The sequence below is a fragment of the Panicum virgatum genome, chromosome 9K (assembly GCF_016808335.1).
Source record: "Panicum virgatum strain AP13 chromosome 9K, P.virgatum_v5, whole genome shotgun sequence".
NCBI lineage: Eukaryota > Viridiplantae > Streptophyta > Magnoliopsida > Poales > Poaceae > Panicum > Panicum virgatum.
The window spans coordinates 3,302,336-3,328,740 of record NC_053144.1 but is presented as its reverse complement, the minus strand read 5'-3'; the positions used below and the strand labels follow the sequence as shown (position 1 = coordinate 3,328,740).

The following is a 26,405-nucleotide window of genomic DNA, read 5'->3' as shown; positions in this document are numbered from 1 at the left end:
ACAAAATAATAGACTGGATCCATGGCGCGAAGGAAGGATGGCGCAGGGAAGAAGAAGGCGCCAGAAAAAAAAGTCGCGAGGGAGGGGCGACGGAGGCGTGCGTATTTTTACGCACAAGGGAACCCAATTTGCCAATTGTTAGAAGGTAGGGAATTAGAATGGAAAACTATTGGAGAGTGTTTTTTTTATTTTTTCTAAAAAAATAAGGATGAGGAAGAGAAATAGGATACTCTTCGAGATGCTCTCACGATTTCCTTTTGAAAAGAAGCGGTTGCCGTAAAGGGCGGAAGTTGTGCAGAGAGAGAGAGAGAGCAGATCTACTATACTATCAAGCCTTTGAAATGCGCTGAGCTTAGTTCCAAAGTACCAAATGACAATGAGCATCCTAATTCCTAAAGCCTTCCGCACAATTCAGTGTACGATACCTATTTATTCATTCTGCTTTATTGAAATGGAACGGGTGAATTTGATATTAATATTGTGGCATGTGAAAAGGTATTCTTCACCGAAGGTAGGACAGTCAACCCACTCAAAGGTCAGAGCTTGCTGTGATTTGAGAGTTCCTGCTTCAGTTGGTCCCGCAGGACCCTTCTCAGAAGTTTGTTTGAAGCAGTTCTTGGGAACTCAGGAACAACTTTGACATAGCTCACCTGTCAAGATATATATGATTCCAGTGATCTTAGTGTAAGCATGTTCATACGATCATTTGACCTCGACAGAGGAAAAGGGAATGTTTTACCTTGAAAAGAGGATTGAGGTTCTTCTGGATGGCTTTCTGGAACTTGCTCTTGAGAAGATTTACATCGTATTGGGCCGATCTATCTTTCAGCACTGCTAAGATTGCCAGATGTTCTGGTCCCCCACCAGCAGGTTTGATGCTAACTGCAGCTGTTTCTAGAAGTCTTTCATCGGCTCTATTGCATACCCTTTCTATCTCCACTGAACTTGTCTGCGTATGCAGATGAGAACAATGTATTTGGTTCCATGAAATGCAAGGATGGTAACAAGGGATCAGAAACATTGGAAAGGGGAGGTTTAACCTTAATTCCTCCAAGGTTCATGGTGTCATCTGCTCTGCCCTGTACAATATAGTACCCACCTACTGTCCTCTGGATTATATCTCCATGTCGTCGGAGTTGCTACAGCACCAATACAAAATAAGGTTATTCACCACTTTGTTCTACAACCTATAATAGCATGTAACCTGAATGCCCGATTCAGCACTTCAATTTGGTTCAGCAATTAAGTTTCACAGGTGAACACTGTTCAGCATAAAATTCGGATATGCTAGTTAAAATTTAGGCAGACAGCCAAATAACGATGAGATGTTGCTGGTTTAAAAATTCAAATATGAACTGCTAATTTAGCAATCTAAATGGATAACTGACATATGCAGTTCCATACCCTTCCATTGTAAATGGGCATGCCATCAAAGTAAACCTTGTCATGGTCAGCATTGAGAAGCCAATTTGTAGCGCCAAAATACAGAGGGAAGAGACCCACTTCTCCAGCACAAGGTACATCGTCAGGCTGCCATAGATAACTCAAATGCTTATGCCTCAAACACATCAAACAAACTTGAAATATCTAGGGAATGATACTTACATATGGAGTTCCCTGTTCATCAAGTATGACAAACCCAGTGGACATTGATGCACCACTAAAAGCACCGAAGGATTGCGGTTGCAAAAGACTACCTTGAATGTATGAGGATGCCAACTCCGTGCCCCCACAGCATTCAACAATGGGCTTGTATGACGTGTGTGAAGTTAGCCACAGATTATCATCAATATCAGAAGCCTCCCCTGTGGTGCCTAGTACCCTGCAAATATAATATTGTAATCATCCTTCCACCAGACAGTGATGAAGATGACTGCCTTCCGACAGTGCCACTTACCTGATTTTGGTCCAGTCAAGCCCTTTAACACAGTTCCCAGCTTTCCATGACTTCACCAAGCTAGGCACACTTCCTAATAAAGTCACACCTGCATCCTGCAAAATATTTTGCAGAAATAATCTAAGTGCACAAGGACAGACTGATTTCCTTTGTATTTTCTGTTCTACTATGAATATGCATTGATCAGCGTTTGATAAAAGCAATAGTTTGATGAAAAAGGAAATGTAGTATACATCATTGAATCAAATGCTTTGGGAGCATAGACAGATTTGATGTTAGGTGGTTACTCAATATATAGAGGTATGCTAGAGCTGTAAACAAACAGATATGAAGTAAGCTATGCCTATGCTACTTCGAACATAACATACTGAAGCTCAAAAACCAAGAGAACTATGTGCAAGGAACAAGGATAAAACGTTTTAGGAGTTGCAAGCAAGTGATGGTGCAAGCTAGTCTGTGCTAACCCCACCTGTACAAATTTGCAGAAATCACGACCAAGTGGAGATCCATGATATAAAGCCAAAGTTGCACCATTAAGAAAGCATGAGTACAGGACTATAGGTCCCATAACCCAGCCCAGATTAGTAGGCCAACAAAATATGTCCTGTGGACGAACATCAATATGGGCCCACGTATCAGCTGCACATCTTATGGGAGAAAGTTGTGTCCATGGTATAGCTTTTGGATCCCCTGCGCAAGAAGCAAATGGAATAACAAAAAATAAATGTGAACATGAAACAGTGCAACAGTGCAAGCACAGAAAGAAAGGAAACGGTTGTAGGATATACCAGTTGTTCCTGAAGAAAATAGTATATTAGTTAGCGCATCAACAGACTGATAAACTGGAGAATAGATAGATGACCTGCAAATCCAAGAGACAATGTTCCTTATATGAAGAAATTGCCTTTATTTACAATGAAGCTGCGCTCAATTTTCACAAAAGAAGAATTTCTGAATCATCTAAGCTCAAGATGCCATTTATTCATGTGTGACAAGGGAAAGAGGAAACTGAGCACCTACCTTCCAGAAGCACGACAAAGAAAATCTTTCCAGGACATATCACCATTCCTCAGTGTAACTCCAAGATAGTCTCCGGTTGCAGGAATCACAACAGCTTTAGATGAAGACCCTTGCACGACACGGCTATAAAATGGAATTATTACGAGCTAATCGGATGTGTGGTGATGATGATAAGTAATCAATTTTAGTACTTCCATTCAGTTGATCAAAGGTAAAGAAAAATTGAACAAATAATGCAAGTTCATGGTTTCACAGGTTAATGCGTATTAATTCCGAACTGCAACATTTACATAGTAGGTACAAAAATTTACAAGACCAACAAGTTCCTTTTTTTCTGAGAGGAGGAGAGGAGAGGAGAGGAGAGAAGAGAGTTTTTTTTCCTTTTCTTTTGAAAATGAGCAGACTAGATAACCATAACATGAATTTGAACTAAAAGAAACTGATGTGATACCTGTAAAGTGGAACTTTCTTCCCTCCTCTAATAATGAAATCCTGAAATTTATGTAATTTATAATGAGCCCACATCTAGTCCTAAATGGATATACCAGCATAAAATGCTTGCTTAATCTCTCACCTGAGTAAAAATTGCCTTTGCTTTTGAAACACCCATGCGAGTACCAATCTCCTGTGGTGCAAAACTATCTGCTATTGACACAACAACAAAGCCACCAAGGATGATCGCCAAATATATGATGACTGCATTGCATGTCATAGGCATGTCTATTGCGATCGGATCCCCTTTGTGGAACATGGTATCCAAGGCATTTGCAACAGTTCTGAAAATATCATAGCACCAAGGAAAGCCATATGAAGAATAATTCACGGAAAAGCTAAAAAATCAGTTGATTCAACTCTTAGTTTGGGAATAAAAACACACATCACTTGACTGCGAAGTTCTTTCAGTGACATACGGTTCACTGGGTAATCATCATGGCCTTCATCCCTCCAAACAATAGCTGTACTGTCATCTGTCCTGTTCAGGGAAGGGCAAGGGAGCAGACAACACTCGGCAATGTTGAGCACTGCACCTTGAAGCCATGTCCCCCCTTTCTTTGATCTATCTGATGTACTTAGAATCGATTTTGGTTCTTTTTGGAACTTGACTGCGAGCTGCTTTAGCACCATTGACCAGTAGACCTGAAGTGAAAAGTGAATCACCTCGAAGGCTAGGGACCAGGGTCACATCGTTGGAGGCAAACTTAAAGTACCCATCAGAAATTAAGTTCGGATAGCCACTTTACACCAACAAAATCTGAAAATTCAAGGACTGTTTGCTTTTATATGGAGTATTATACTAATTTAGAGCAACTGACCTCTTGGTTCTCTACGGAGAACTTGTAAAAGAGATTAAAACTTGTTATCGGGTCCTTGTATGCTGGCCCTAACAGCTTGGGCCCGTTTGCTTCCATGAACCTCCCAAGGTTCGTTTGTCTACTGTCAGTCCTGTGACAGTGAAACACTTGTTAGTATCAGACAGCTTAATTGATAGTACAGCACCAACAACCTAGTATTAATCCTACTGGTATTGTTAGACACAGCACAACTAGCTAGAAGCTTCAACGTTGCATAGCACATTACATTCACAACACAATTTCCATTTCAAGCTCGTTTTGATGTGATCGTGGCAAACGGGAGGCCGGAAGCTATACATTCACAACACAATTTCCATTTCAAGCTCGTTTTGATGTGATCGTGGCAAACGGGAGGCCGGAAGCTACTCGGAATCAAGCTGCCCTGTTTTGGTCGCAAAAGGAACAGGAGCGCGACCGGCGATCGACTTACGGTGACGGGAACCAGTACGGCGGCGGGCCCCGGGCGGCGCGGTCCCACCCGGCGTAGACGGAGTAGTAGACGAGCTGGTGCAGCGCGTGCGGGTGCTCCGGCCGCAGCACCCCCGCGGCCGCCACCGCCGCCCACACGGCGTCCCCGGCGGCTCCGGGGCCCGCCGCGGCCGCGGCGGAGCGGAGCGCGGCGAGGAACGCGCCCGCGTCGGCCGCGCCGAACCCCGCGGCGCCCACGTCACCGGGCTGGATCTCCCACACGCTCCCCCTCGCGGCCGCCGCCATAGGATATGATGGCCGCCGCAGCCGCCCAAGCTCGCGTCTTCCGGTCTCCCGCTCTCCCTTGCGCCCTCCGTACGATCGCGACGGAGATCCGGTGCAGTAACTGCACGTGCAGTTGTGCCGCTGACACGATCGGTTAGGTAGGAGGTGTGGTGCGGCGTGTCCGATGCGGCCGTGTGCGCCTGGTGGAGGTAGAGCTCGCACCTCGGGCGCTGCGCTGAGGTGACTGGCGAGCTAGCGGGCAGCGGCCGCTACCACGATAGTCCTACACTTCGCGAATTCCACGGCAGAAAAGTGTGTGGATTATCGACTGTCGTGTGATTAGAATCCGGCCCAACCAGCCGCGTGAACGAAACCGAATGTTTGAAAGCCCAAATGCTCTTGGGTTTTCTTCTCACGCTCGAACCAGCCCACGAGGCCACGAAAGTTTTTTTTAAGATTAAGATTAGAAACCGGCCTTTTATAACTAGAATACAACTAAAGATTACAAGAACACTTAGACTCTAAACCCTAAAATGAGAGTTACAAATATAAGACCGAAAGCTGAAAGGAAACTAGAAGACTACGCTTCAATCTTTTTCTCCGTTGTTCATGTTTAAGTTTTGCACCAAATCTTTGCGCAACACCAATCGTCTACTTAAAATGATGCTCGAATTGTCCGTTACTTGCCAAATCCTTCCATGTGAAAACCACATAAATCAGCCCCACTAAAGACAATGATTTATGCGCATAAAACTTTCAAGGCAACGCCTCCAAAGGAAAACACGATGTTGAAGATGTTGTCGCCACCCACCAATGAGCTGGAGTTAGGTTTTCACCCGGAAGTCTGCTGTCTATTGCAGAAAGCATCATAACATCTCCTCAAAAGAGAAAACCAACACCTAAATAGCGCCGCCAGTGTTGGCCTAACACGCCGTCAGATAGAGCGGGTGCCAGAGGTTGGAGATAAAACTGACAAATGGGGCCTCTCTGGCAGTGAGAGTATCTGTGGGACCCAACTGTTGGAGAGTGAGAAGAGAGGGACCTGGGTAGGGGCAGTTAAGGCATTTCACGTCGCCCTGCTGACCGTGCGCCACTGTGTCGTGCTGCGGTGGCGTGCCACGTTGGCAAAAGTGGTACAAATGAAGGAGCTGTGAGACAAGAGTAGTAAATATGTAGATGTTATTTTAAGAGTTGTAATCGGACGAGTGTTATCCGGTATAATGGTAATATGTAAAAAATCTCTTTCCTTTCTATGTAATGTCGAACCTCAAAGACTTTTGATTTGCTTTTCCTTTCTTAAATGACATTGAAGTGCTTCAGCAAGTTTTTTTTAAAAAAAAATCTGCTCGTGCATACGTGTATGTACTGGTGTTAATGGTGCACATGTCTACATACGTAGGTGTACGGTGATTATGATGTACTCCCTCAGTTCCCTAAAGAATCCACGTGTGAGCAATGACCGGCAGGTGACTACCACAAGCGCAGCCGTGCAGCGCCTGACAGGCACAGCCGCGGTAGCCGGTAGCAGCTGGTCCAGCGTTGGCCTACCGCGGCCGCGATTGCGATAGCGTCCTCCACCAGCAGGGTTCTCCTTTTCGTTTTTCACCGAATCCCGCCATCCGGCGGAAACGGAATTTCGGGCGAAATTTCGCTAAATTTCGGTAATTTCGACCGAAAAGTGATTTTGAATTCAAAAACCGAAATTTCGTTGCATTCCGACCGAAATTTCGGTTTTGTTGACCGAAATTTCGGTGATTTTGACCGAAATTTTGTTTTTGTCACCGTAAAATGATGCAAATTAACAGAAAATGATGTGTATATATGGAAAAAATGAAAATTTTGGCAAAATTTCCCCTGATTATGTGTATATTGACAGTTTATAATGCATAACATATAGGATAAAGTCCATTTTTAGCCATCGAACTATCGTCTGAGTCCGGATTTGGCAATCGAACTCCAAAACCGGACACCCGCGGCCATCGAACTGTTAATACCAGACACGTGTGACCATGGACACCGATCCGCCCTGGTTTTAGCCTAGTCAGCCAGCCACGTCGACAGCAGTCGGCCGAGTCAACATGGCTGACTCGGATCCCGCTCGGCTGACTCAGATGGGGCGTATACATCGACCCCGGCCCCTCCTCGTCGGTTCGCTGTCCCTCAAAACACCCCAAACGAAACCCTAGCGGCGGCGGCGGCTGCGCCTGCGGAGGCGGCGGCGGCGACGAGGCTCCGGCGGCGGCATCTGCGGCCGCGGCTACGAGATTCCGGAGGCGGCGGCTGCAACGATAGCGGCGACGAGACTCAGGCCGAGGCGTCTGCAGCGGCGGACAAAGGTTTGATTCATTCATGAAGTGATAGATGCAGAACGAAATCCCGTGACTTTGGGGATTTGTCTTTCTAGGGACTCGAATATTCAATTGTTTTCCATGTGATTTGCGAAGTTGTTTATTGTGTCCGGGGGATTGATCCGTTTTTGTTTATTGCGCTCCGTACAGAACATCAAATAATGGACCCATTGGATAGTCTTGCAGTCAGATTTCATTACAATGGAGAATTTGTGAGGACTAGTAGGGCTCTGCATTATTGTGGTGGAGAAGAGGGGATGTCATACATTGAACGAGATAAAATCTCACTTTCTGAGATAATGGGGCACTTAAAAGACCACTGCAATGTTGAGTTAGGTGCTTTGCTACATTGGCTTTTCCCAGGAAAGGAACTAGTGAATGGGTTGCGTGCATTGGTTGATGATAAATCATGCATTGAAATGGAAAATTGCATTGTGGAAGGTGGTGTAGCAGATATATATCGAGGACCCAACAGTTGTTGAGCCGTCAGATGATGGAGAAGCAGCAGCGAATGTCAGTGATTTTGAGAATGAGATGGAAGCTGAGGAGGACCCAATAGTTGAGATGGAAGATGATGAGATGGAAGCTCATGATTTACAATCGCAAGTGTTGGTATGCAGGACCAAGAGTAGGGAAGAAGTCGAGAAGCAGATAAAATTTGTGAAGGAGTGGTACAGCCCCAGCAAGATTGATAAAGGAAAGCAAGTGCAAGAGCAGGTTCTAGACGACACAAGCAGTGACAGTGATTTCTTACCCGGTGATGACAGCTCTTCGGAGGATGATGAAGAAGGCAATGACATACATTGCAAATTCAAGCAATTCAAGAAAAAAATGAAGGGTGGTCAAGTGGCAGACCTTGATGATGTTATTTTGGATAACACTAGTATGCCAGCTCCTGTTGAGATAGAAGATGATGGAGATGTCACATCATATGATAATAGTAGTGCAGCAGAAGTTTCAAGTGAAGACATGAGCAGCAGGAAGTATCCAAGGTACAACAAGAAGGATCCATGCCCCAAATTTGAGATTGGGCTGAAATTTACTGGGAAGAGTCAGTTCAAGAAAGCAGTGATCAAACATGGTTTAACTGAAAGAAGGTTTATTAAGTTCTTTAAGAATGAATCTGAAAGGATGATTGCAGTATGTGAGTGGGCCACTTGCCAATGGAGATGTTTGTTGTCGACCAATTCAAGAACAAATAGTTGGCAGATAGCTAGCTTAAATAATGTGCATAGTTGCCCTCCTAGAAGAGATAACAAATTGGTCATTGCAGCCAGGATTGCTGAGAAGTATGAGAAATTCATAATGGCCAACCCAACCTGGAGTCTTGAAACCATGAGATCGGCAGTTCAAGAAGAGATGTTTGCTGATGTTAGTATCTCCAAGCTGAAAAGAGCAAAATCTATTGTCATGCAAAAGGTTCTAGATGCAACCAAAGGGCAGTACCAAGTGCTATATAGGTACCAGCTTGAATTATTGAGAAGCAACCTAGGAAGCACAATTATTATTATGAAGGAACCTAATGTAGAACCACCAGTGTTTCAAAGAATGTATATTGCTCTGGATGCATGCAAGAAAGGGTTCACTATTGGTTGTAGAAAAGTTGTAGGACTTGATGGATGTTTCTTTAAGGGGGCCACAAATGGAGAATTGTTGTGTGCATTGGGAAGAGATGCCAATAATCAAATGTATCCAATAGCATGGGCAGTGGTGGAAAAGGAGAACAATGCTTCATGGGACTGGTTCTGTGATATTTTGTTCAGGGACATTGGAGTTCAAGGGGGTGACGACTGGGTTTTTATCTCAGATCAACAAAAGGGTATATTGACAGCTGTTGCTAAATGGGCTCCAAACGCAGAGCACAGAAATTGTGCGAGGCACATTTATGCCAACTGGAGGAAGAAATTCAAGAAGGAGTGGCAGAAAAAGTTTTGGTGCTGTGCCAAGGCTCCTTGTCCCATACTGTTCAATCTAGCAAAGGCTAAACTTGCTCAGGAAACAAAGCAAGGAGCAAAGGCCTTGATGAATACTAATCCTGTACATTGGAGCAGAGCCTGGTTCAGGTTAGGATCAAATTGTGACTCAGTTGATAACAACATTTGTGAATCTTTCAACAAGTGGATTATTGAAGCTAGGTTCTTCCCTATCATAACCATGCTTGAGACCATTAGAAGGATGGTCATGGTGAGGATCCAGCAAATGAGGGCTAAGTCAGAAACTTGGACTGGTCCAATATGTCCTAATATTTTGAAGAAATTAAATGCACTCATTAAGTTGTCAGGTGTTTGCCATGCAATATGTAATGGGGAAGATAAATTTGAGGTCAAGCATTGGAACAATAGGTTCACAGTGGATCTGCAAAAAAGAGAGTGTTCATGTAGGTATTAGCAATTGGCAGGGTTGCCATGCCCTCATGCAATATCAAGCATCTTCTTTAAGACTAATTCCCTTGATGAGTACATAGCACCCTGTTATCATGTGACACAATTCAAGAACACATACTCCCACTGTCTAAATCCAGTTGAGGGTATGCAGAGCTGGCCTGAATCTGATATGCCAACACTAAGAGCACCAGGATATGTGAAAATGCCAGGTAGGCCTAAAAAGGAGAGGAGAAGGGAGCCACAAGAGCAACCTAAAGCTAGAAAATTGTCAAAGGTAGGCACAGTCATAAGGTGCAGGAAGTGCAAAGGAACTGGACATAACAGATCCACTTGTGATAGAAGACATGGAGTCAAAGGTAGCCAACAAAGTAATTCTACAAGCCAAAATGTAAGTGGAATAATTTACATTTTTTTACTACATCTCTCATTTGCCAGTCTATGACTTTTACTTCTTTGATATAGGATCTGGAATCTAGGAACTTGATCAGATCATTTGCCAGTGCTACAGTTGAAGGATCAGCAGCACAACTCAATTTGCAAGCCAATGTGCCACTGTCCCAGGCAGGCTCAAGTGTGACCATCAAAATGTCATCTGGTAAAGCTACTGCTAAAGTCAGTGCCCAGGAGCCACCAACAAAGAAGAAACCAAAGAGAGCAGCCCAGGAGCCACCAACAAAGAAGAAACCAAAGAGAGCAGCACCAAGTTCTATGCTCCAGATCAAAGGAGTTGGTGACCAGAACTAGTACAACTGTCACAGATCCTATGCCGAACTCCATGTTATGCTTACCTATCTCTTGTACTGTCACTCTTATCTCCTCTCTTGTACTGTGATGTGTTATGTACTACCAGACAGTTTGGGCTAAGTCAGTGATGTGTGATGTGTTATCCTCCCTGTCATGTTTATCTCATGTTCATCTCTCATATCAATGCTAACACCAATCCATATATTGCTTAGAAACAGGAGCATACATTTCGAGTTTTTCCAAAGCATCAGAGTTACATTAACTAGATCCTAATTTACATTTCATACAACCTCATGGCCAGTTAACCCAAGTCATTGCTAACACTACAACAACACATGTCACCACAAGAAACTTGAAGATAAACACTTCTTTCTCTAGTGAGCAGATCCTGCATCTCAGTTCAGCATTCTCCTCTGCCTTCTTAGTCACCACTGCAACCGTCTCTGCTCCAATTGGCTCAGCCAACGCTCTCTGCTCCTCTGCTGCATAAACCGGCCAAATCTGCTGTCGTGCTGCATCACCAACTCGCCCCTGTAGCTCTCTGTTCTCCATCCTCAGTGCTCTCACGGCGTCGCGTAGATCTATAAGAAGCTCCCGGAGGAAGGGGGATGGCGGTGGATCTACCCAACACCAAAAGTCGCATCCTCCCATTGCCGGTTATTCCATCCAAAAAGGAAAACAAACAAATGCACAAATTGTCAACACCATCAAACAAAACCAAATCCGAATCGACCAAAGACAACACAACCACTCACCGTAGCACTGAAACATTTGACGAATCTTCGCCCAGGATTTTCATCACTCCACGCAGTCAACCTTCCCTCCTTGTTGCCGCACTTGCAGAGGACCGGAGGCCAATAGTCGAGGGGGCCCTGCCGGTAAGGGATAGGGGATGATCTTCCCCCTTCCCTTGAGCCCCATCGGGTACCTCCCGTGCTGCTCAAGCTGCTTGAACTCGCCATGGCTCCGCCCTCTGAATGGAAACCCTAGCGCCGCCTCCCCAGACCTCCAACCCGCTCTTTTTTTTTTGGAATAAGTGCTCCAACCCGCACTGCCCCCCCCATAAAAGGAGCACGGTCTGAGTCAGCCGTGCTGACTTGGCCGTGGGGTGCCGACGTGGGAGGGTGACAGGGCCAAAACCAGGGCGGATCGGTGTCCATGGTAACACATGTCTGGTATTAACAGTTCGATGGCCGCGGGTGTCCGGTTTTGGAGTTCGATTGCCAAATCCGGACTCAGACGATAGTTCGATGGCCAAAAATGGACTTTATCCTAACATATATATATATAACTCCACAAAACAATGACAAATACACCATTTAACACATAACTCATGTCCAAAGTCCACACATACAACGTAATACATCCAAAGTCCATTAGAATTATTACACATAACTCATGTCCAAAGTCCACACATAGAACGCAATACATCCAAAGTCCATTAGAATTATTACAATCCAAAGATACAACAGAGGCAAATGCATAGTCCAGAATAATCCATGTAGCATATTCTCTGCATTTAAATATTTATGTGAAATAAATTGAATAAGTAGAGGAAGCAAAACGTATAGATAAGTTCTGTTGATAGAATAAGTACTTGCATTCTTCAGTCCTCAAATCTCTCTCCCGGTGGTCCCTCATACGGCTCGTCTATTGGTGGCAAATACACGTACGTAGATGGGTGATATTGCAACTGTGGAGCTCCATATGGTAGGTAGCCGTGATAATCCAAATAAGGCAATGCTGCAACTGCCTGCGGAAGTGGCGGGTTTCCATATGCTTTCTATGTCACATGGTCCATATGCTTTCTATGTCACATGGTCTCTAGAATCTCAAATCAACTAACTTAGATCGACATCAACAAGCATCAACATAAAAAAACCTTCTCATACCTTAGTTCCCGGAGCCGAGGCGAAATCCGGTCGGTTTCACCGGTTTTCCGCCGGTATTAGACCGAAATCCGCCCGGATTACGGCGCCCTTCCGGCAGCTCATCCAGGGAACGGGATCCGCCCCATCCCGCCCGGATTTCGCCGCCTTTCCGCCGAGATTTCGGTGTGGGGAGGCGAAAATCGCCGGCGGCAGCGGAGGGGACCAGAGAGAAGACCGTGGAGGGGAAAAAAGATGCTCGGGCGACCCTGAGGGGTGACGACTGACGAGCAGATAAGGTTTACCGTGTTAACGGGTCCACTCATCGTTAACGGGTCCGAACTCATTTAGTGATTTTAACCAACCAAATCAACTTATATTTGAACAATTTCAAGTGCTACTCGCTCAAAAAAGCACCTAGTTTTTTATCATATTTTTTCATATTTTTTACAAATTTTTTTGAATTTTTGAATTTCGAACGAAATTCACCGAAAAATAGCGAAATTTCTCTTCCCGGTAACTAGCGGAAACGAAATTTTCACCAGAATTCCGCCGAAATTTCGCCGAAAATATGAACCTTGTGCACCAGTCACCGCTCACACCACTCCGGCCACTCCGCACCCACGAGACCACAATGCCTCCCTCCTCTAGCCTTTTCTCCGCGGCCACGCCATGGAACCCCTCTCCCTCCACCTCCTGCTTCCACGCGCCGGGCGCCATTCGCTTCCCTTCGCCGCCACCGCCGCGCCATTGAGCTCCAGGAGGCCGACGGCCACCCTCCTGGCGCCGCCAGGACGCCGGCGTCGCGGTGCCCGGCTGTCGGTGCCCGCCGTGGCGGCCGAGACGCCGCGCACCGAGGACGCGCCGTCCCCGTCGCCGTCCGGGCAGGAGCAGTTCGACTGGCTGGACCATTGGTACCCTTTCGCCCCCGTGTGCGACCTCGACCCCGGCGCGCCGCACGGCAAGACGGTGCTCGGGCTCAGCGTCGTCGCCTGGTACGACCGCGGCGCCGGCGAGTGGCGCGTGTTCGACGACGCCTGCCCGCACCGCCTCGCGCCGCTCTCCGAGGGACGCATCGACGCCAAGGGCCGCCTCCAGTGCGTGTACCATGGCTGGTGCTTCGACGGTGCCGGCGCCTGCAAGTTCATCCCCCAGGCGCCCGCCCTCGGCCCTCCCGTGCACAAGAACAGCAAGGTGTGCGTGGCGTCGTACCCCTGCGTGGTGCAGAACAAGATCCTGTGGTTCTACCCGAGGGCCGAGCCCGAGCACTGGGACGTGCTGCAGAGGAAGCGCCCGCCGTACATCAAAGAGATCGACGACCCGTCCTTCGTCACCGCGTTCGGCATCAGAGATCTCTTCTATGGGTAAAAATTTAAATTGCTCAGCCTCTTCTTTCTTCTGAATATCCATTCATGATTCTTCCATTGCAATGCACATTCAGAATTCTGAACTGCTTCCATTGCAGGTATGATATCTTGGCAGAGAACCTGATGGACCCTTCCCATGTCCCGTATGCCCACAAGGGGCTGATAGGCGGGCCCCGCAACACAGAGGATCCCGGGAGATATGTCCCTGAGCTCACCCATCCCTGGCAATGCAGGCAGATTACTCTGAATTTTCAGAAGGGAGTTGCTCTGTCAGTCCTGTAATGAAGGTGTTCGTCTCTTCACAGTTGAGCACGACAAAGAAGGCGACGGCCCGATCAAGCTGAAGATAGAGGAAGCGAGCATGGCCGGGTTCCTGTCGTCGTGGGAGCGCGGCTCCTGGAGGTTCGTTGCGCCGTGCACGTTCTACAGCTTCGGGACTAGCATTCAGGTGTGCATCCCCTCTCCATTTGGCCTTTGCCAATGCAGGTGATGACATGCCACGGCGAACCCATAGAGCGAGCCATTCCAACAGAACGACATTGTTCGCTGGCTTCATGCTCGTGGTCTTCTGCGTCCCGGTGGCGCCTGGCCGGAGCCGGCTGATCTGGGTGTTCCCGAGGAACTTCGGGGTCTGGCTCGACCTGATCATGCCACGGTGGCTCTACCACGTCGGCCAGAACCGTGTGCTGGATTCAGATGCTTACATCCTCCATGTCGAGGTGACGGAAAGCCAAATGCATGAATGCTTTGTACATTCTCGGGCTGAACTAGTTGAAGATGTTGTGAATAGTCCCACATTGTGAGTTATGGGTGGGCAAGTATGGTTTATAAGGTTGAGGGTGCAACCTCCTAACGGGCTAGCTTTTGGGGGAGTGTCGGCCCAACAGACCTAAAACCCGCTGCTGTGTGTTCGGGCTCGTGTGTGGCAGCCCGACGGCCTGGGGTGTGTGGCGGGCACGCTGTGCGTCGGCGGCCCGGTTCCAACATTTGGTATCAGAGCTCAGGTCGGCCCAGTGCATTCTCGGACAAGTCTCGGCCCAATGTGTGAGGGGGAGATTGTTGTGAATAGTCCCACATTGTGAGTTATGGGTGGGCAAGTATGGTTTATAAGGTTGAGGGTGCAACCTCCTAACGGGCTAGCTTTTTGGGGGAAGTGTCGGCCCAACAGACCTAAAACCCGCTGCTGTGTGTTCGGGCTCGTGTGTGGCGGCCCGACGGCCTGGGGTGTGTGGCGGGCACGCTGTGCGTCGGCGGCCCGGTTCCAACAGAAGATCTATTACCCTTTGCAGGAATGCAAGTTTGCTGCGTCAGGCCTTGACAGCTGGCATAAATATTGCTATGTGCCGGCATCGTCGGACACCATGGTCATCGCCTTCAGGAACTGGTTCAGGAAGTACTGCAAGAATCGGGTTGGCTGGGCGACCCCACAGCCAGACACACTCATGGAGCGGTAACTAAGCCCAAGATCATCTAGCACCAGTTTTTCACATTCACCTTAAGCAAAGCAACAAACACCATAGGATCACGGTGAGCTCGGGTGGTGCTCATCATCTCCAGATGCCATGGACAGGTACTGGTCGCACGTGGTGCATTGCAGGAGCTGCAGCGCGGCGCTGAAGGCCATGAGGGCGCTCGAGGTCGCCTTGCAGGTCGTGTCGGTCGCTGTCGTCGGTGTCCTCGTGGTCGCCAAGGAGACGACGCTGGCCATGTCGACTGCTCAGAGAGCCGTGTTCGTTTCCGCGGCCGGGCTGTGCTTCGCCGCGTCTCGCTGGCTCTCAAAATTCATCGAGGAGAACTTCTTCTTCTAGGATTACTCCCATGCTTACAAGTGACGCGCTCTGGACGACGAAGAGAATTCAATTTTTCTGACCTGTAACTGTAACTTAGAAAGTTAGAATGCTGCTGCTTTGAGGGTGTGTTTTTTCTCTCTCGCGTGGATCCGAACCCACCGCACCGCTGCTTTGAGGATATGGTGACTTTTCTTTTTTTAGCGAACGTGCCTAAACACGTATTTCATTAAGAGGAGAAGAATGAAGAGGATACAACGACGAGATCATGATAGGCTGAGAGTTCAGTAGTAGGCGATTACAAAGCAACTGTTAAGCGACTTACAAGCTGGGTAGGAATGATGTCACAACAAAGAAGAAAAGGTTCCAAAGACCTAAAGCCTGCGTGTCGCCATGACAAGGCTTCCTAAAAAATTAAGCTAACAACCTCATTCACCGAGAGAGAAGCATGATCAAAAGTTCGGCAATTTCGTTCTTTCCAAATAATCTAGAAGATGAGGATCACCAAACTATCAAAGCATTTACGTTCGACTTTGCCAAAATTTTTGCGACTTGTCAACCACCAATATGTGAAGATGGTGGCCGGGTGCTGTGGCGACACCGAATGCCACCGACCGCGCAAAAGACGGTGACTTTACATAGCCGCACCGCTTTTTCCGGGTTGCTTCTCTATGGGTTATTTGTTGCCACCCTAGCAATTTTAGTTGTGTCATTTAGCAGTGGATATCATAATTTCCATATTTCTTCGGATACATATTTTATGTGCTTATTTGTGAGATATTTGTTCCAGATCTTCTTGTTCTTATTTTGATGTGAGTGGGATATTGCCAACCAAGTATGCAATCTCGCAAGACCCTCCTGCGCCCCTCCCGGACTGTAGCTGCCACCGCCATGGCCGTTGTCGCCCCCGCCCCCGCCCTCCTCCACCGCCCGGCCGGTGGCACCGCCACCGCCGGCCTTGCTTCCCCCGCGCCCGCGCCAGCGCTGCTGGGCTGGCCTCCCACCCCCAACGTTCCTTCTAAACCCGGCAATGGAGATCGCCGGAACCCAAATCCAAACCCCAACCCTAAACCTCAACCCCAAATCCTAACCTCGCCCAAGATCTCGCCATAGGTGGAGAAGAAGCTCGCCAGGATTGAGGAAGCTGAGGTAGGGTGGTGTCTCCTCATTTGCTACAAATTCGAGTGTGAGGAGGCTTGAAAATGCTCGGGCATCATATAGCTTTCCCGTTTTTTTATCCCAACCAAGCATGCAAATTGATTTACAGTAACCCAAGTGTCCGCCATCGACAGACCACAGGTGCAAGAAGGACATGGGATCCTGTACTGATCGCCTGATCCAACCGCCACTACCGGCCCACAAGACTGCAGGAGCCGCATGCCCATGTTGTTTTTACCGTCGCCCGTTGATAACCCATCTCACGGTCGATTCCCGTCCACATAGAGGTGATTCACGTGGGTGGGCCCCACTTCTGGCGGCAAGCTCTATCCTTTTCCTCCGGTTCCTTTCGTGTTTCGTCCTCCCCCTTTCTCTTTCGTCTTCCTCTCTCTCCTCTTTCACTGCTGCATCCAACCCGCAGCGCCTGCGGAGTGGTGGCAGCTGGGCAGGGCAGGGTACTGCGGTTGGGTGAGGGCGGCAGCGCAGCAAGGTGGAGCGGCGCGGCTGGACGGCGGGCTTCCTTGGGCAAGCTCCGCGTGCGGCATGGCAGCGCGCTCGATCCCCCGGCGGGCGGCCGCGAGCTCCCTAGATAGCGGAGCTGTTTTGTTTTTTATTTTTTATTTTTGATATTTGGATGCAAACCTTTTTCAAAACTTTTTTCACCGGAACTTTTTTCATTTTGAATGTAAAAGTTTTTTCTTCAAGTTTTTCTAAAAATTTTATCTTCAATTTTTTTCAGGCTCTCTCTCCATTTTTTTTAAAATTCAAAATATTTTTGTCAGAAAATGACAAAAAATTACTATAAATGGAAAATAGAAAACGGTCGGATCGACTGTAGGGAAGGCGTGACCCCGAGTCCTCCCGCCACACCACAGCCACGACTTCCCGGCTCCTCGCGACGCCGCGAGATCTGCCCCGGTTGTGGCCGCGCTTGCCGCCGCCGCGCCATGGACCCCCTCTCCCTCCTCTCGCTCGCGCGCCACGCGCCCGTCACTCCCCCTCGCCGGGCCACTGAGATCCAGGAGGCTAAGCGGCGGCGCCCAGATCGTGCAGTCGCGGCGGCGTCGCGCTGCCCGGCTGTCGGCGTCGGCCGTGGCAGCAGAGACGCCGCGGACCGAGGAGTCTCCGTCGGCGTCCGGGCAGGAGCGGTTCGACTGGCTGGACCAGTGGTACCCTTTCGCCCCCGTGTGCGACCTCGACCCCGGCGCGCCGCACGGCAAGACGGTGCTCGGGCTCAGCGTCGTCGCCTGGTACGACCGCGGCACCTTCGAGTGGCGCGTGTTCGACGACGCCTGCCCGCACCGCCTCGCGCCGCTCTCCGAGGGCCGCATCGACGACAAGGGCCGCCTCCAGTGCGTGTACCACGGCTGGTGCTTCGACGGCGCCGGCTGTGACAGAACCGTCAAGTTAAACGGCTTAATTAAGCGTAATGGCCATCATCTGGCGCATCAGGCGCATTAGCTTAATTAAGTGTAACCTGACAGCCTGTTTCCAACCCACACACCGATCGAAACACACCAGAAGTCTCGCGCGACGGCGAGCGCAGACAGTACCAGCATGATATAATTTCATAAAAATAGATAATAACATAATTATTTACAAAACATCTTTAAATTTAGAATTTACATAAAATAAATGACAGCAGCGGAAGAGAATATGACCTGAGAGAAAGAAATTTGATTGAGAACCAATAAAACAAAACGATAACTATGAACAAGTGAGGACGTCACATCGAGCCCACTGATGCGAATCCTGGTTAGCTTCTATACCTGAAACAGGGTAAACAACAAACCCTGAGTACACTAATACTCAGCAAGACTTACCCGACTTTTGGATATACTTAGCCCACATATCTAGACATGCAAAGCTTTCTGGCTGGTGGATTTATTTGCAGAAAAGCATCTAAGGGTAGATCCTTAATTTCAAAATTTTAGCTCCAAATTATAGTTATAAACTTGCTACACATCTATGATTTGCAGATCCATAACAATCAATAATTGATTAAATGACATCAACATGTATCATATCATTTCGTTTCATTTCCTTACTACGATGTGACTCGGAGATCAAGATGCTCATGCCCGAGAGCGACTGACGGCGAATCGATCCGATTTAACCTTGCAAGGTGGACCTAACCAACACGGCATGTATTTGCCCCGTCGGACAATACGAACCAACCATTCCCCTCCCCGCCTCGAACTACAGGACCGCCCCACCAGCGTATAGTCAGCCGAGCTCAACGAGAGACCACCAAAAGTAAATACATGCATCCCAATTCTCCGCGACTACTCGACTCGCCCTAAGGGGTGGGAAGGAGTCCTGTACTTTCGAAGTAAGGCAGTACTCGGCTTACCGGTTTCGACTACCTCCTACTCCCGGCATGCAGTTAGTACAATTCAAACATGATCAGCAGGGCCGACAATGGTACGGTCCTTAACCGACACAGACGGGGCTAGACAGTTCCCGTCCGGTCTCCAATTCTTTTCCTTTCCTCCATATTCCAATATTCCATAATCAAATCATAAAGACATCATATATCTCGCGAGTAACAAGAAATTACTCGACTTCTACCGAATCCTATTTTTAGCATGGCGAGGATATCGACATACACATACTAGTATTCCGTCCAATGGAACCTAGGAATCATGCAACTAGGGTTTCATCCAACGCCTAGAAACTTAATGCATAATCAAGTAAATATATATATAACATTTCATAAGTTAAAATAATAGGTTATGCTCCGGGGCTTGCCTGGGAATAACACTAGGTCATTGTTAGTTAGAGGAGAATTTCTCAACGAGCATCTTCCTTCGGTCGTGCACATCGGGATCCATCCGTCCATCTTTTAGACGTGTCCACATTCACCGTCTTCTGGCTCGACTCCATCATCACGTCATTCCCGCGGTTCTTCTATCGTACCTAAATGAAATGCAACAATGCATATGTATGAGACGAATATAATGCATTTATTTCTTGATATAAATGGAGGTCAACTAAACTTAAGTTGAAAGGTGCTACTACTTTCTTTTTTAGCCTGTTGGGCAGTCATTTATAGAGTAGGAATTTTATCTATACTAACTCATAAAAGAGCTGGGTGTGTTGCTTTTCTTTTATATTAGGACAGAAAAATGCAGAAAAAGTGTCTTTCATCATATTAACACACGGAAAGCAAGGGAAAACTATAACTAAAGCTAAAAGCATCGAATGGTGCTGATTTTGTTACGAGAGATGCTTTATTACTAGTGTGCAGTAAGATTTTCAGGTCATTTGATGTAACAAATAAATCATAAAAACTCATGAATCTATCACTACTAATGTACAAAAACAAATCTCTAGGATAAAGAATGCAAGTTCTGGTAATGAAATTTTACCAGTAGGTTAAATTCCTTAAGATTAGCTGGTGGTAAAGTTTTCATAAATTATTGAGCTATACAGAAAGCACAAGAATTTAGATTCCTTTCCTAGGCATTTATCTAACTAAAAATCTACAGAGTAAACTACTTAGTTTCAGTAGCTAAAATTTTACATACACGTTCATGTACTGAAAACTAAGCTCTAGTAAAAATAAGAGATTTTTCTAATGAAAGAAACTAGGGCTTTCGATTTACAAAGTTTATTCATGAATAAATCAAAAGGACTAGTTATACATTAAAAAAAATTACCAAAATTTTTCTATAGCATCAAGAAACTAAATTAAGGCTTCTGTAAAAATTACAGCTTAGTAAAACTAAAATAGAACCCTGTGAATTTAATTCTATTTAACATAGGCATAAATTAAAATCTAATGAAACCTATAGCTATATTTGTCAAAATGTTCTCAAATTTTTACAGTAATCTATTCATCTATGTTGTAGCATACTATCCAAAAACTAGCCTTAGTTCATGACTACAACAGGAGATTCATTTGTGTGCTAATTAATCTAATCTTTATCCTAGATTAAAATAGAAGCATAATATGAACATGTGACTGTAACAAAAGTTGTAGGTTTTGATCTAAGGATTCCAAAACATTTTATTTTGAATTTTTCTGATTTTTCTACGATTTTATATGGAATTTACAAGTTTGCTGTTTTTGAAAACAAAAGAAAAAGGAAACGAACTTTTGCATCTAGGCCCTTGGATTTCTGTTTCTTCTCACGGGAGGTCCTTGGCGGACGGGACAGCACAGAGGAGGGTCGGGCGGCTGGATTTCCGGCGTTTTTGCTCGCCGGCGGCAAGGGAGATGTGGGGGAAAAGGTAGAGGGGACTGAGACGAACCAGTAGAGGTGCTTGGTGGGGGCGGAGGTGGTCTGAGGAGGGCGGCCCACAGGCGCCGGCGGCTGGCGGTGGCCCTGCGCTGCGGCGGGGCTACTCCGGCGGCAGGGAGGCGGCTTGGCTGGGCTTGGGAGCTCCGTTGGGCGAGGTGAAGCCGTTCCCGAGGCCAATCGGAGCCGTGGGAGGGCGGAGGTGGGAGCTCGACGGTGGCCTAGGGGCGGCGGCGGCCCTGCTTCGTGGTGGCGGCGTTCTGGTGGAAGAAGCAAGCCGTTCCCGAGGCCAATCGGAGCCGTGGGAGGGCGGAGGTGGGAGCTCGACGGTGGCCTAGGGGCGGCGGCGGCCCTGCTTCGTGGTGGCGGCGTTCTGGTGGAAGAAGCAAGGCGAGGCCGGGTGCAGGAGCTTCAGAGCGGCGACGGGGAGCTAGCTGTGGGGTCGTTTGGGGCGGAGGGAGGCTGGAGGGGTGAGCTCCGCGGCGGCCTAGGAGGGGGCGGCGGCCATGGTGGCGGCGACAGCCGTTCCCGGGCAACAGGGACAACGGAGCTCGGCGCTCGCGCTCAGGAAGGAGGGAGAGAAGGATGGGGACGCCTCGGAGCTCGCGGGAAAGGTCTAGGCGGTCAAGAACGCGAGAAGGGGCGAGGTGCAGTCGTCCGGGTCGTCACGGCATCGCCGTGGCGGTTCGGCGGCTATCCTCGTCGAGCGTGCAGGGGATGACGACGCGTGGCGGGGTCCAACAGCTTCGGGAGATTCAAGGACGGGGAAGGGCTGGGCGTGGCGAGGGCGCGGCCCATGGCCGACGGCCTCGGCGTTCGGCCAACGCTGAACAGGGGAGGGAAAGAGAGAACAGAGAGAGTAGAGAGAAAGAGAGAGAGAATGACGTGTGGGGGCCACGTGTAAGCTCCAATTTTCATTTGATCTCTAATTTTTGGATTGTTACACCGGCGCCTGCAAGTTCATCCCCGAGGCCCCCGCCCTCGGCCCTCCCGTGCACAAGAACAGCAAGGCGTGCGTGGCATCGTACCCCTGCGTGGTGCAGAACAACATCCTGTGGTTCTACCCGAGGGCCGAGCCGGAGCACAAGGACGTGCTGCAGAGGAAGCGGCCGCCGTTGATTCCCGAGATTGACGACCCGGGGTTCGTCACCGTCTACGGCATCAGGGATCTTCCCTACGGGTACAGGCTCAAACATTTTTGCTATGCTTCTGCCATTGAACGATCCTGCTGCATTGCAAATTTGGATATTCATGGTTCAGTCATAAGGTGCCAGCAGCACAGCAAGCCAAAAGTATTGTCTCACTTTGATACTTTTGTCTTGCTGTGCTGCTGGCACCTTTGGAAGCGTCGCAATGGGATCGTTTTCAGACAGGAGAGCATGCCCCTTCCACAATTTCTACAGAATTGTAAACTTGATGTTAGAGCGTGGAGCTGTCGCCTACCGCGGCAGGATATGGGAATTAGTGACCACTGGTGCAACGCTCTTTCTTTAGCAATGTAAAGCTACAAACACTTGTAAATTTTTTTTCTATCCGGCCATCATGGGCCAAATATAATTGAATGATTTCAGGTGATCCCCCCCCCGTTGACCCTTCAAAAAAAAATAAGTAGCTTGTAGCACTGTTGCAAACTGCAATGCAGGTATGATGTTCTGGTAGAGAACCTCTTCGACCCAGCTCATGTACCATATCAGTGGCGGAGCCAGCACAAGAATTCACCTAGGGCGGAATTATACTATAAGATTTTGTCTACCAAATCCTCAATGGGCCAATCTCCAATCCTCTATGGCCACCTGGCCAGCGGGAGGTGCCCTGCAGTTGCGCGTGGCCTGCGGGAGGCGCCGAGGGACTGCAGGCGGAGCGTGCGGCCGGCGGGAGGCGTCGAGGCGGGCTGCAGGCGCGCGCGGCGGGAGGTGCCAAGGCGGCCGGTGGGGGCCGGCGGCGGGTGGCTGCAATCGGAGACGCGGACGAATGGGGCGGGGCTGCGGACGGGGGCGCGGTCGCGCAGATGAACAGGCCCCGCGCAACCCTATCGGCCGCGCTGGGCTGAAGTTTGAAGAGGCCGCAGCCCACGGATCATGAGGCCACGAACTGACGAAACGCAAACGACCCAACATGGTCGCCTCTCGCCCTCTCGAATCTCACCGTCGTCCTTGCGTCCAGGCTCCTCGGGCGCCACCACGCCGCCGTGCACCCATGCCGGGGTCCCAGACTGGGGACATCCTCTGCAGCTTGGCCGAGGGGACCTAGGGCGGCTGCCGTAGCTCGCCCTAGTGGTGGCTCCGCCCCTGTACCATATGCGCACAAGGGGATAGTGCGTGAAATCCCCAAGAAGGAAGATCCCGGAAGATAAGTCCCTGATCTTACATGAATATCACCACTTATCTTTGGCATTTCAAGTGAAGTGGTTCTTTCAGCCTAATTTTTGTTGACCTTTTATACTGGGGCTCATGCTAGAAAGAGTGAAAAAGAAACCGCTTGGCATTCTGCCTCGCTGATTGGGATTGTTTGTTTTCTTCACAGTTGACTACGATAAAGAGGGTGGCGGTCCGATCAATATGAAGATCGAGGAGGCGAACATACAAGGGTTTGTGTCTCCGCAGGAGCGTGACTACTTTCAGTTCATCGTGCCATCCACGCTCGTGCGTTCACCGCTTTCCCAAGAGGTGTAAATTCCCTCCCCCTTTGTCAATGCAAAGCGAGATGGATAGGAATTCGTAGAACCATCTTGACACGCCGGCACGGTTTTTCTGTTCTTGGTGGCCGGCCAGTGGTACCTGCTGGTGTTCTTCTGCGTTCCAGTTGCTCCTGGTAGGAGCAGGGTGATCTGGGCGTTCCCGAGGAACGTTGGGTTCTGGCTCCACAACATCACACCACGGTGGCTGGACCATGTACGCCAGAATCTTATATTGGATTCAGACATTTTCCTCCTTCACGTTGAGGTAACTCGAGTTCTGTCAGGCACAACCAACATCTGATTTCTGGTCTACCTCAAAGCTTAGTGATTCGGACTTGCTTATGTAACCCTTGTTTGTTGAATTCCTTTTGCAGGAGCGCAAATTTGCCGCGGTAGGCCTCGATAATTGGCAGAAAGCTTGCTATGTGCCCACATCATCTGACAACATGGTGATCGCATTTAGAAGTTGGTTCAGGAAATTCTGCAAGAATCAGGTTGGCTGGGCAACTCCACAAGTCGATCAGCTGCCACCAACCCCTACCAAGGATCAGCTTATGGAGAGGTAAATGAGACAGAAAACATCACCTGGCAGAGAATTCTCAATGCAATCTGAACTGTGAATTGTGATGCTAAGCAGCTGATGCCCGTCCAGGTACTGGTCACACGTGGCGCAGTGTACGAGCTGCAGCGCTGCGCTTAAGGCCATGAAGGCACTCGAGGTTGCTCTGCAGATCGTGTCGGTTGCCATTGTTGGAATCCTTGCGGTCGCCAAGGGAACGCTGGTACTGTCGACAGTCCAGAGGGCCGTGGTCGTGTCCACGGCCGTGCTATGCTTCGCCGTGTCCCGCTGGCTAGCCAACTTCATCCAGAATAACTTCTACTTCCAAGATTACATCCACGCTTACAAGTGATGTGTTCTAGAAAACTTACGACTTTTGTTGCTAGGAGTTTGTTGATAGTTAGAAATGTGTAGGAAGCACAGCAAATTATTTGATACGGTAGCAACTGTATATAATCAAGTATGTTCTCAGTGATGACATTAGACTTGGGTTAATCCAGAGTGGTTCTTAGTGAGGAGTTGAAAGATATTCATGGACAGAAATACCGAGACGATCTTTGTGGGCTTGTGTGAGCCACACGACTGCTCATAGATGAAGTTCATGGATGTAAAAATGCACTTTCGGAGTTTATGGATCTAAGTGACACAAATTACAAGTTTATAGTCCAAAAAATAAACTTTCAGAGTTTATGAACCTATATTTTCAAAGTTTATAGATTTAAGTGACACAAATTACAAGTTAATGGACCTAAAAATTTTCTTTTGGAGTTCATAAACCTAAATGACACATTTTTATAAGTTGGTGGACCATCTGGTGCATTTTACTCTAAACTAAATTCCCAACTGAGCATATGAAAAAAAACATGGACAGTGGCACAGTGTAAATTTAAAATCGAGGTGCTATGGTTGGAGACTATGGTAAGTTAAGCCCTGTAATAGAAGGCAACTATAAAATAATAAACATTACTAAATTTACTCATATCACTCCGCCGTCGGGTGCTATCTTCCCCGTCCTCTCGGTCCCCCTCCTCTATCCCTCCGGTGGTCTTGCCAGTAGGTAGAGGAGGACCCGTCCTCTATATAGATCTAGTCTTTTAGTTTTCTTCAAGGTTTGGTTCTCCAGCGGTATCGGCGAGATGGTGGCGACGATAATGTTTTGGAATAAGGTCTCTCCAGCCTTTTTCTACCTCGACGACGTCCGTTCCGACATCGACAAAGGCGAAGTGGGAGTTAGTTCTACCAGATCTTTGTAGTTGGTGTGCCAATCAGAAAATACAGTTGGTTGTTGAAGCGTCCCCTCATAAGAGAAGACTTAAATATGATACAAACATCAGTCCCAGGAGGCTGATAACACATTTATTACATCAGATGGTACATCACCGTACAACTCTACGCGGTAATGGGCAGTGAAGCGCCACTATCGTGAGGATAACAACTAAAACCCACACAACGATATTAACTACGAAGAGGTCATCAGAGTCTTGCGCCATACGGAGCTTCCTGCGGGTGACCCTATCCATAGGCAAGGTTGGGTGCAGGACGGAACCCCTACTCAATGTCTTCGGGAACGAAGTCTGAATCTTCCTCTGTAAAAAAATTAGAAAAGGGGTGAGTACAAACGTACTCAGCAAGTCCAACCACACCCACGGAGGGAGTATAAACAGAATATAATGCATTCCGGTGTTCTTCTGCGTTCCGGTTGCTCCTGGTAGGAGCAGGGTGATCTGGGCATTCCCGAGGAACGTTGGGGTCTGGCTCCACAACATCACAGCACGGTGGCTGTACCATGTAGGCCAGAACCTTATATTGGATTCAGACATTTTCCTCCTTCACGTTGAGGTAACTCATAGTTCTGCCAGGCACATCCAGCATCCAAACTTTGCTATATCTGAAACCTAGTTATTCAGGCTTGTATAACTCTTGTCTGTTGAATTCCTTTTGCAGGAGCGCAAATTTGCCGCGGTAGGCCTCGATAATTGGCAGAAAGCTTGCTATGTGCCCACCTCGTCGGACAACATGGTGATCGCATTTAGAAACTGGTTCAGAAAATTCTGCAAGAATCAGGTTGGCTGGGCAACCCCACAAGTCGATCAGTTGCCACCAACCCCTACCAAGGATCAGCTCATGGAGAGGTAAATGAGACAGAAAACATCACCTGGCAGAGAATTCTACAATGCAATCTGAACTGTGAATTGTGATGCTAAGCTCATGATGCCCGTCCAGGTACTGGTCACATGTGGCGCAGTGTACAAGCTGCAGCGCCGCGCTCAAGGCCATGAAGGCACTCGAGGTTGCTCTGCAGTTCGC

At 48.2% G+C, this 26,405-nt stretch overlaps 2 protein-coding genes, 1 long non-coding RNA gene and 1 pseudogene across 4 annotated transcripts; 2 read left to right on the top strand and 2 right to left on the bottom strand.

Annotated features, from left to right (window-relative positions):
- Positions 1-318: 318 nt before the first annotated feature.
- LOC120649388 (probable acyl-activating enzyme 18, peroxisomal) lies at positions 319-5,202 on the bottom strand. Of its 2 annotated transcripts, XM_039926177.1 has the most exons (14): positions 4,700-5,186; positions 4,231-4,360; positions 3,795-4,054; positions 3,492-3,693; positions 3,369-3,409; positions 2,918-3,040; positions 2,686-2,759; positions 2,367-2,587; positions 1,898-1,992; positions 1,606-1,822; positions 1,405-1,530; positions 1,041-1,139; positions 740-949; positions 319-650 (listed from the first exon to the last, which is right to left on the bottom strand). In XM_039926177.1, exons 1-14 carry the CDS (start codon positions 4,981-4,983, stop codon positions 537-539), a joined length of 2,196 nt encoding a protein of 731 aa, XP_039782111.1. In that variant the 5' UTR covers positions 4,984-5,186; the 3' UTR covers positions 319-536. The 2 variants fall into 2 exon arrangements, with proteins under 2 accessions (XP_039782111.1, XP_039782112.1); XM_039926178.1 differs by lacking the exons at positions 319-650; positions 740-949; positions 1,041-1,139 and having other exon boundaries at positions 1,698-1,822; positions 4,700-5,202.
- A 7,709-nt stretch (positions 5,203-12,911) lies between these two features.
- LOC120649387 (protochlorophyllide-dependent translocon component 52, chloroplastic-like) lies at positions 12,912-14,284 on the top strand. The gene is made up of 3 exons (XM_039926176.1): positions 12,912-13,670; positions 13,772-13,870; positions 13,977-14,284. The coding sequence occupies exons 1-3, from the start codon at positions 12,979-12,981 to the stop codon at positions 14,161-14,163; spliced, it is 978 nt and encodes a 325-aa protein (XP_039782110.1). The 5' UTR covers positions 12,912-12,978; the 3' UTR covers positions 14,164-14,284.
- Positions 14,285-17,484: 3,200 nt separating this feature from the next.
- Positions 17,485-24,574, top strand: LOC120649385 (annotated as a pseudogene).
- Positions 19,297-21,575, bottom strand: LOC120649386. The gene is made up of 2 exons (XR_005665246.1): positions 20,876-21,575; positions 19,297-19,537 (listed from the first exon to the last, which is right to left on the bottom strand). It is a non-coding gene; the product is annotated as an uncharacterized LOC120649386 (long non-coding RNA).
- Positions 24,575-26,405: the final 1,831 nt, after the last annotated feature.

Coding starts and splice junctions, on each gene's coding strand:
- LOC120649388 (XM_039926177.1), bottom strand. CDS start 4,983: ATGGCGGCGGCCGCGAGGGGGAGCGTGTGGGAGATCCAGCCCGGTGAC. Junction 4,361..4,699: donor CCGTACTGGTTCCCGTCACC/GTAAGTCGATCG, acceptor TCACTGTCACAG/GACTGACAGTAGACAAACGA. Junction 2,760..2,917: donor CTTTGTCGTGCTTCTGGAAG/GTAGGTGCTCAG, acceptor TTGGATTTGCAG/GTCATCTATCTATTCTCCAG.
- LOC120649387 (XM_039926176.1), top strand. CDS start 12,979: ATGGAACCCCTCTCCCTCCACCTCCTGCTTCCACGCGCCGGGCGCCAT. Junction 13,671..13,771: donor ATCAGAGATCTCTTCTATGG/GTAAAAATTTAA, acceptor CTTCCATTGCAG/GTATGATATCTTGGCAGAGA. Junction 13,871..13,976: donor AACACAGAGGATCCCGGGAG/ATATGTCCCTGA, acceptor TCGTCTCTTCAC/AGTTGAGCACGACAAAGAAG.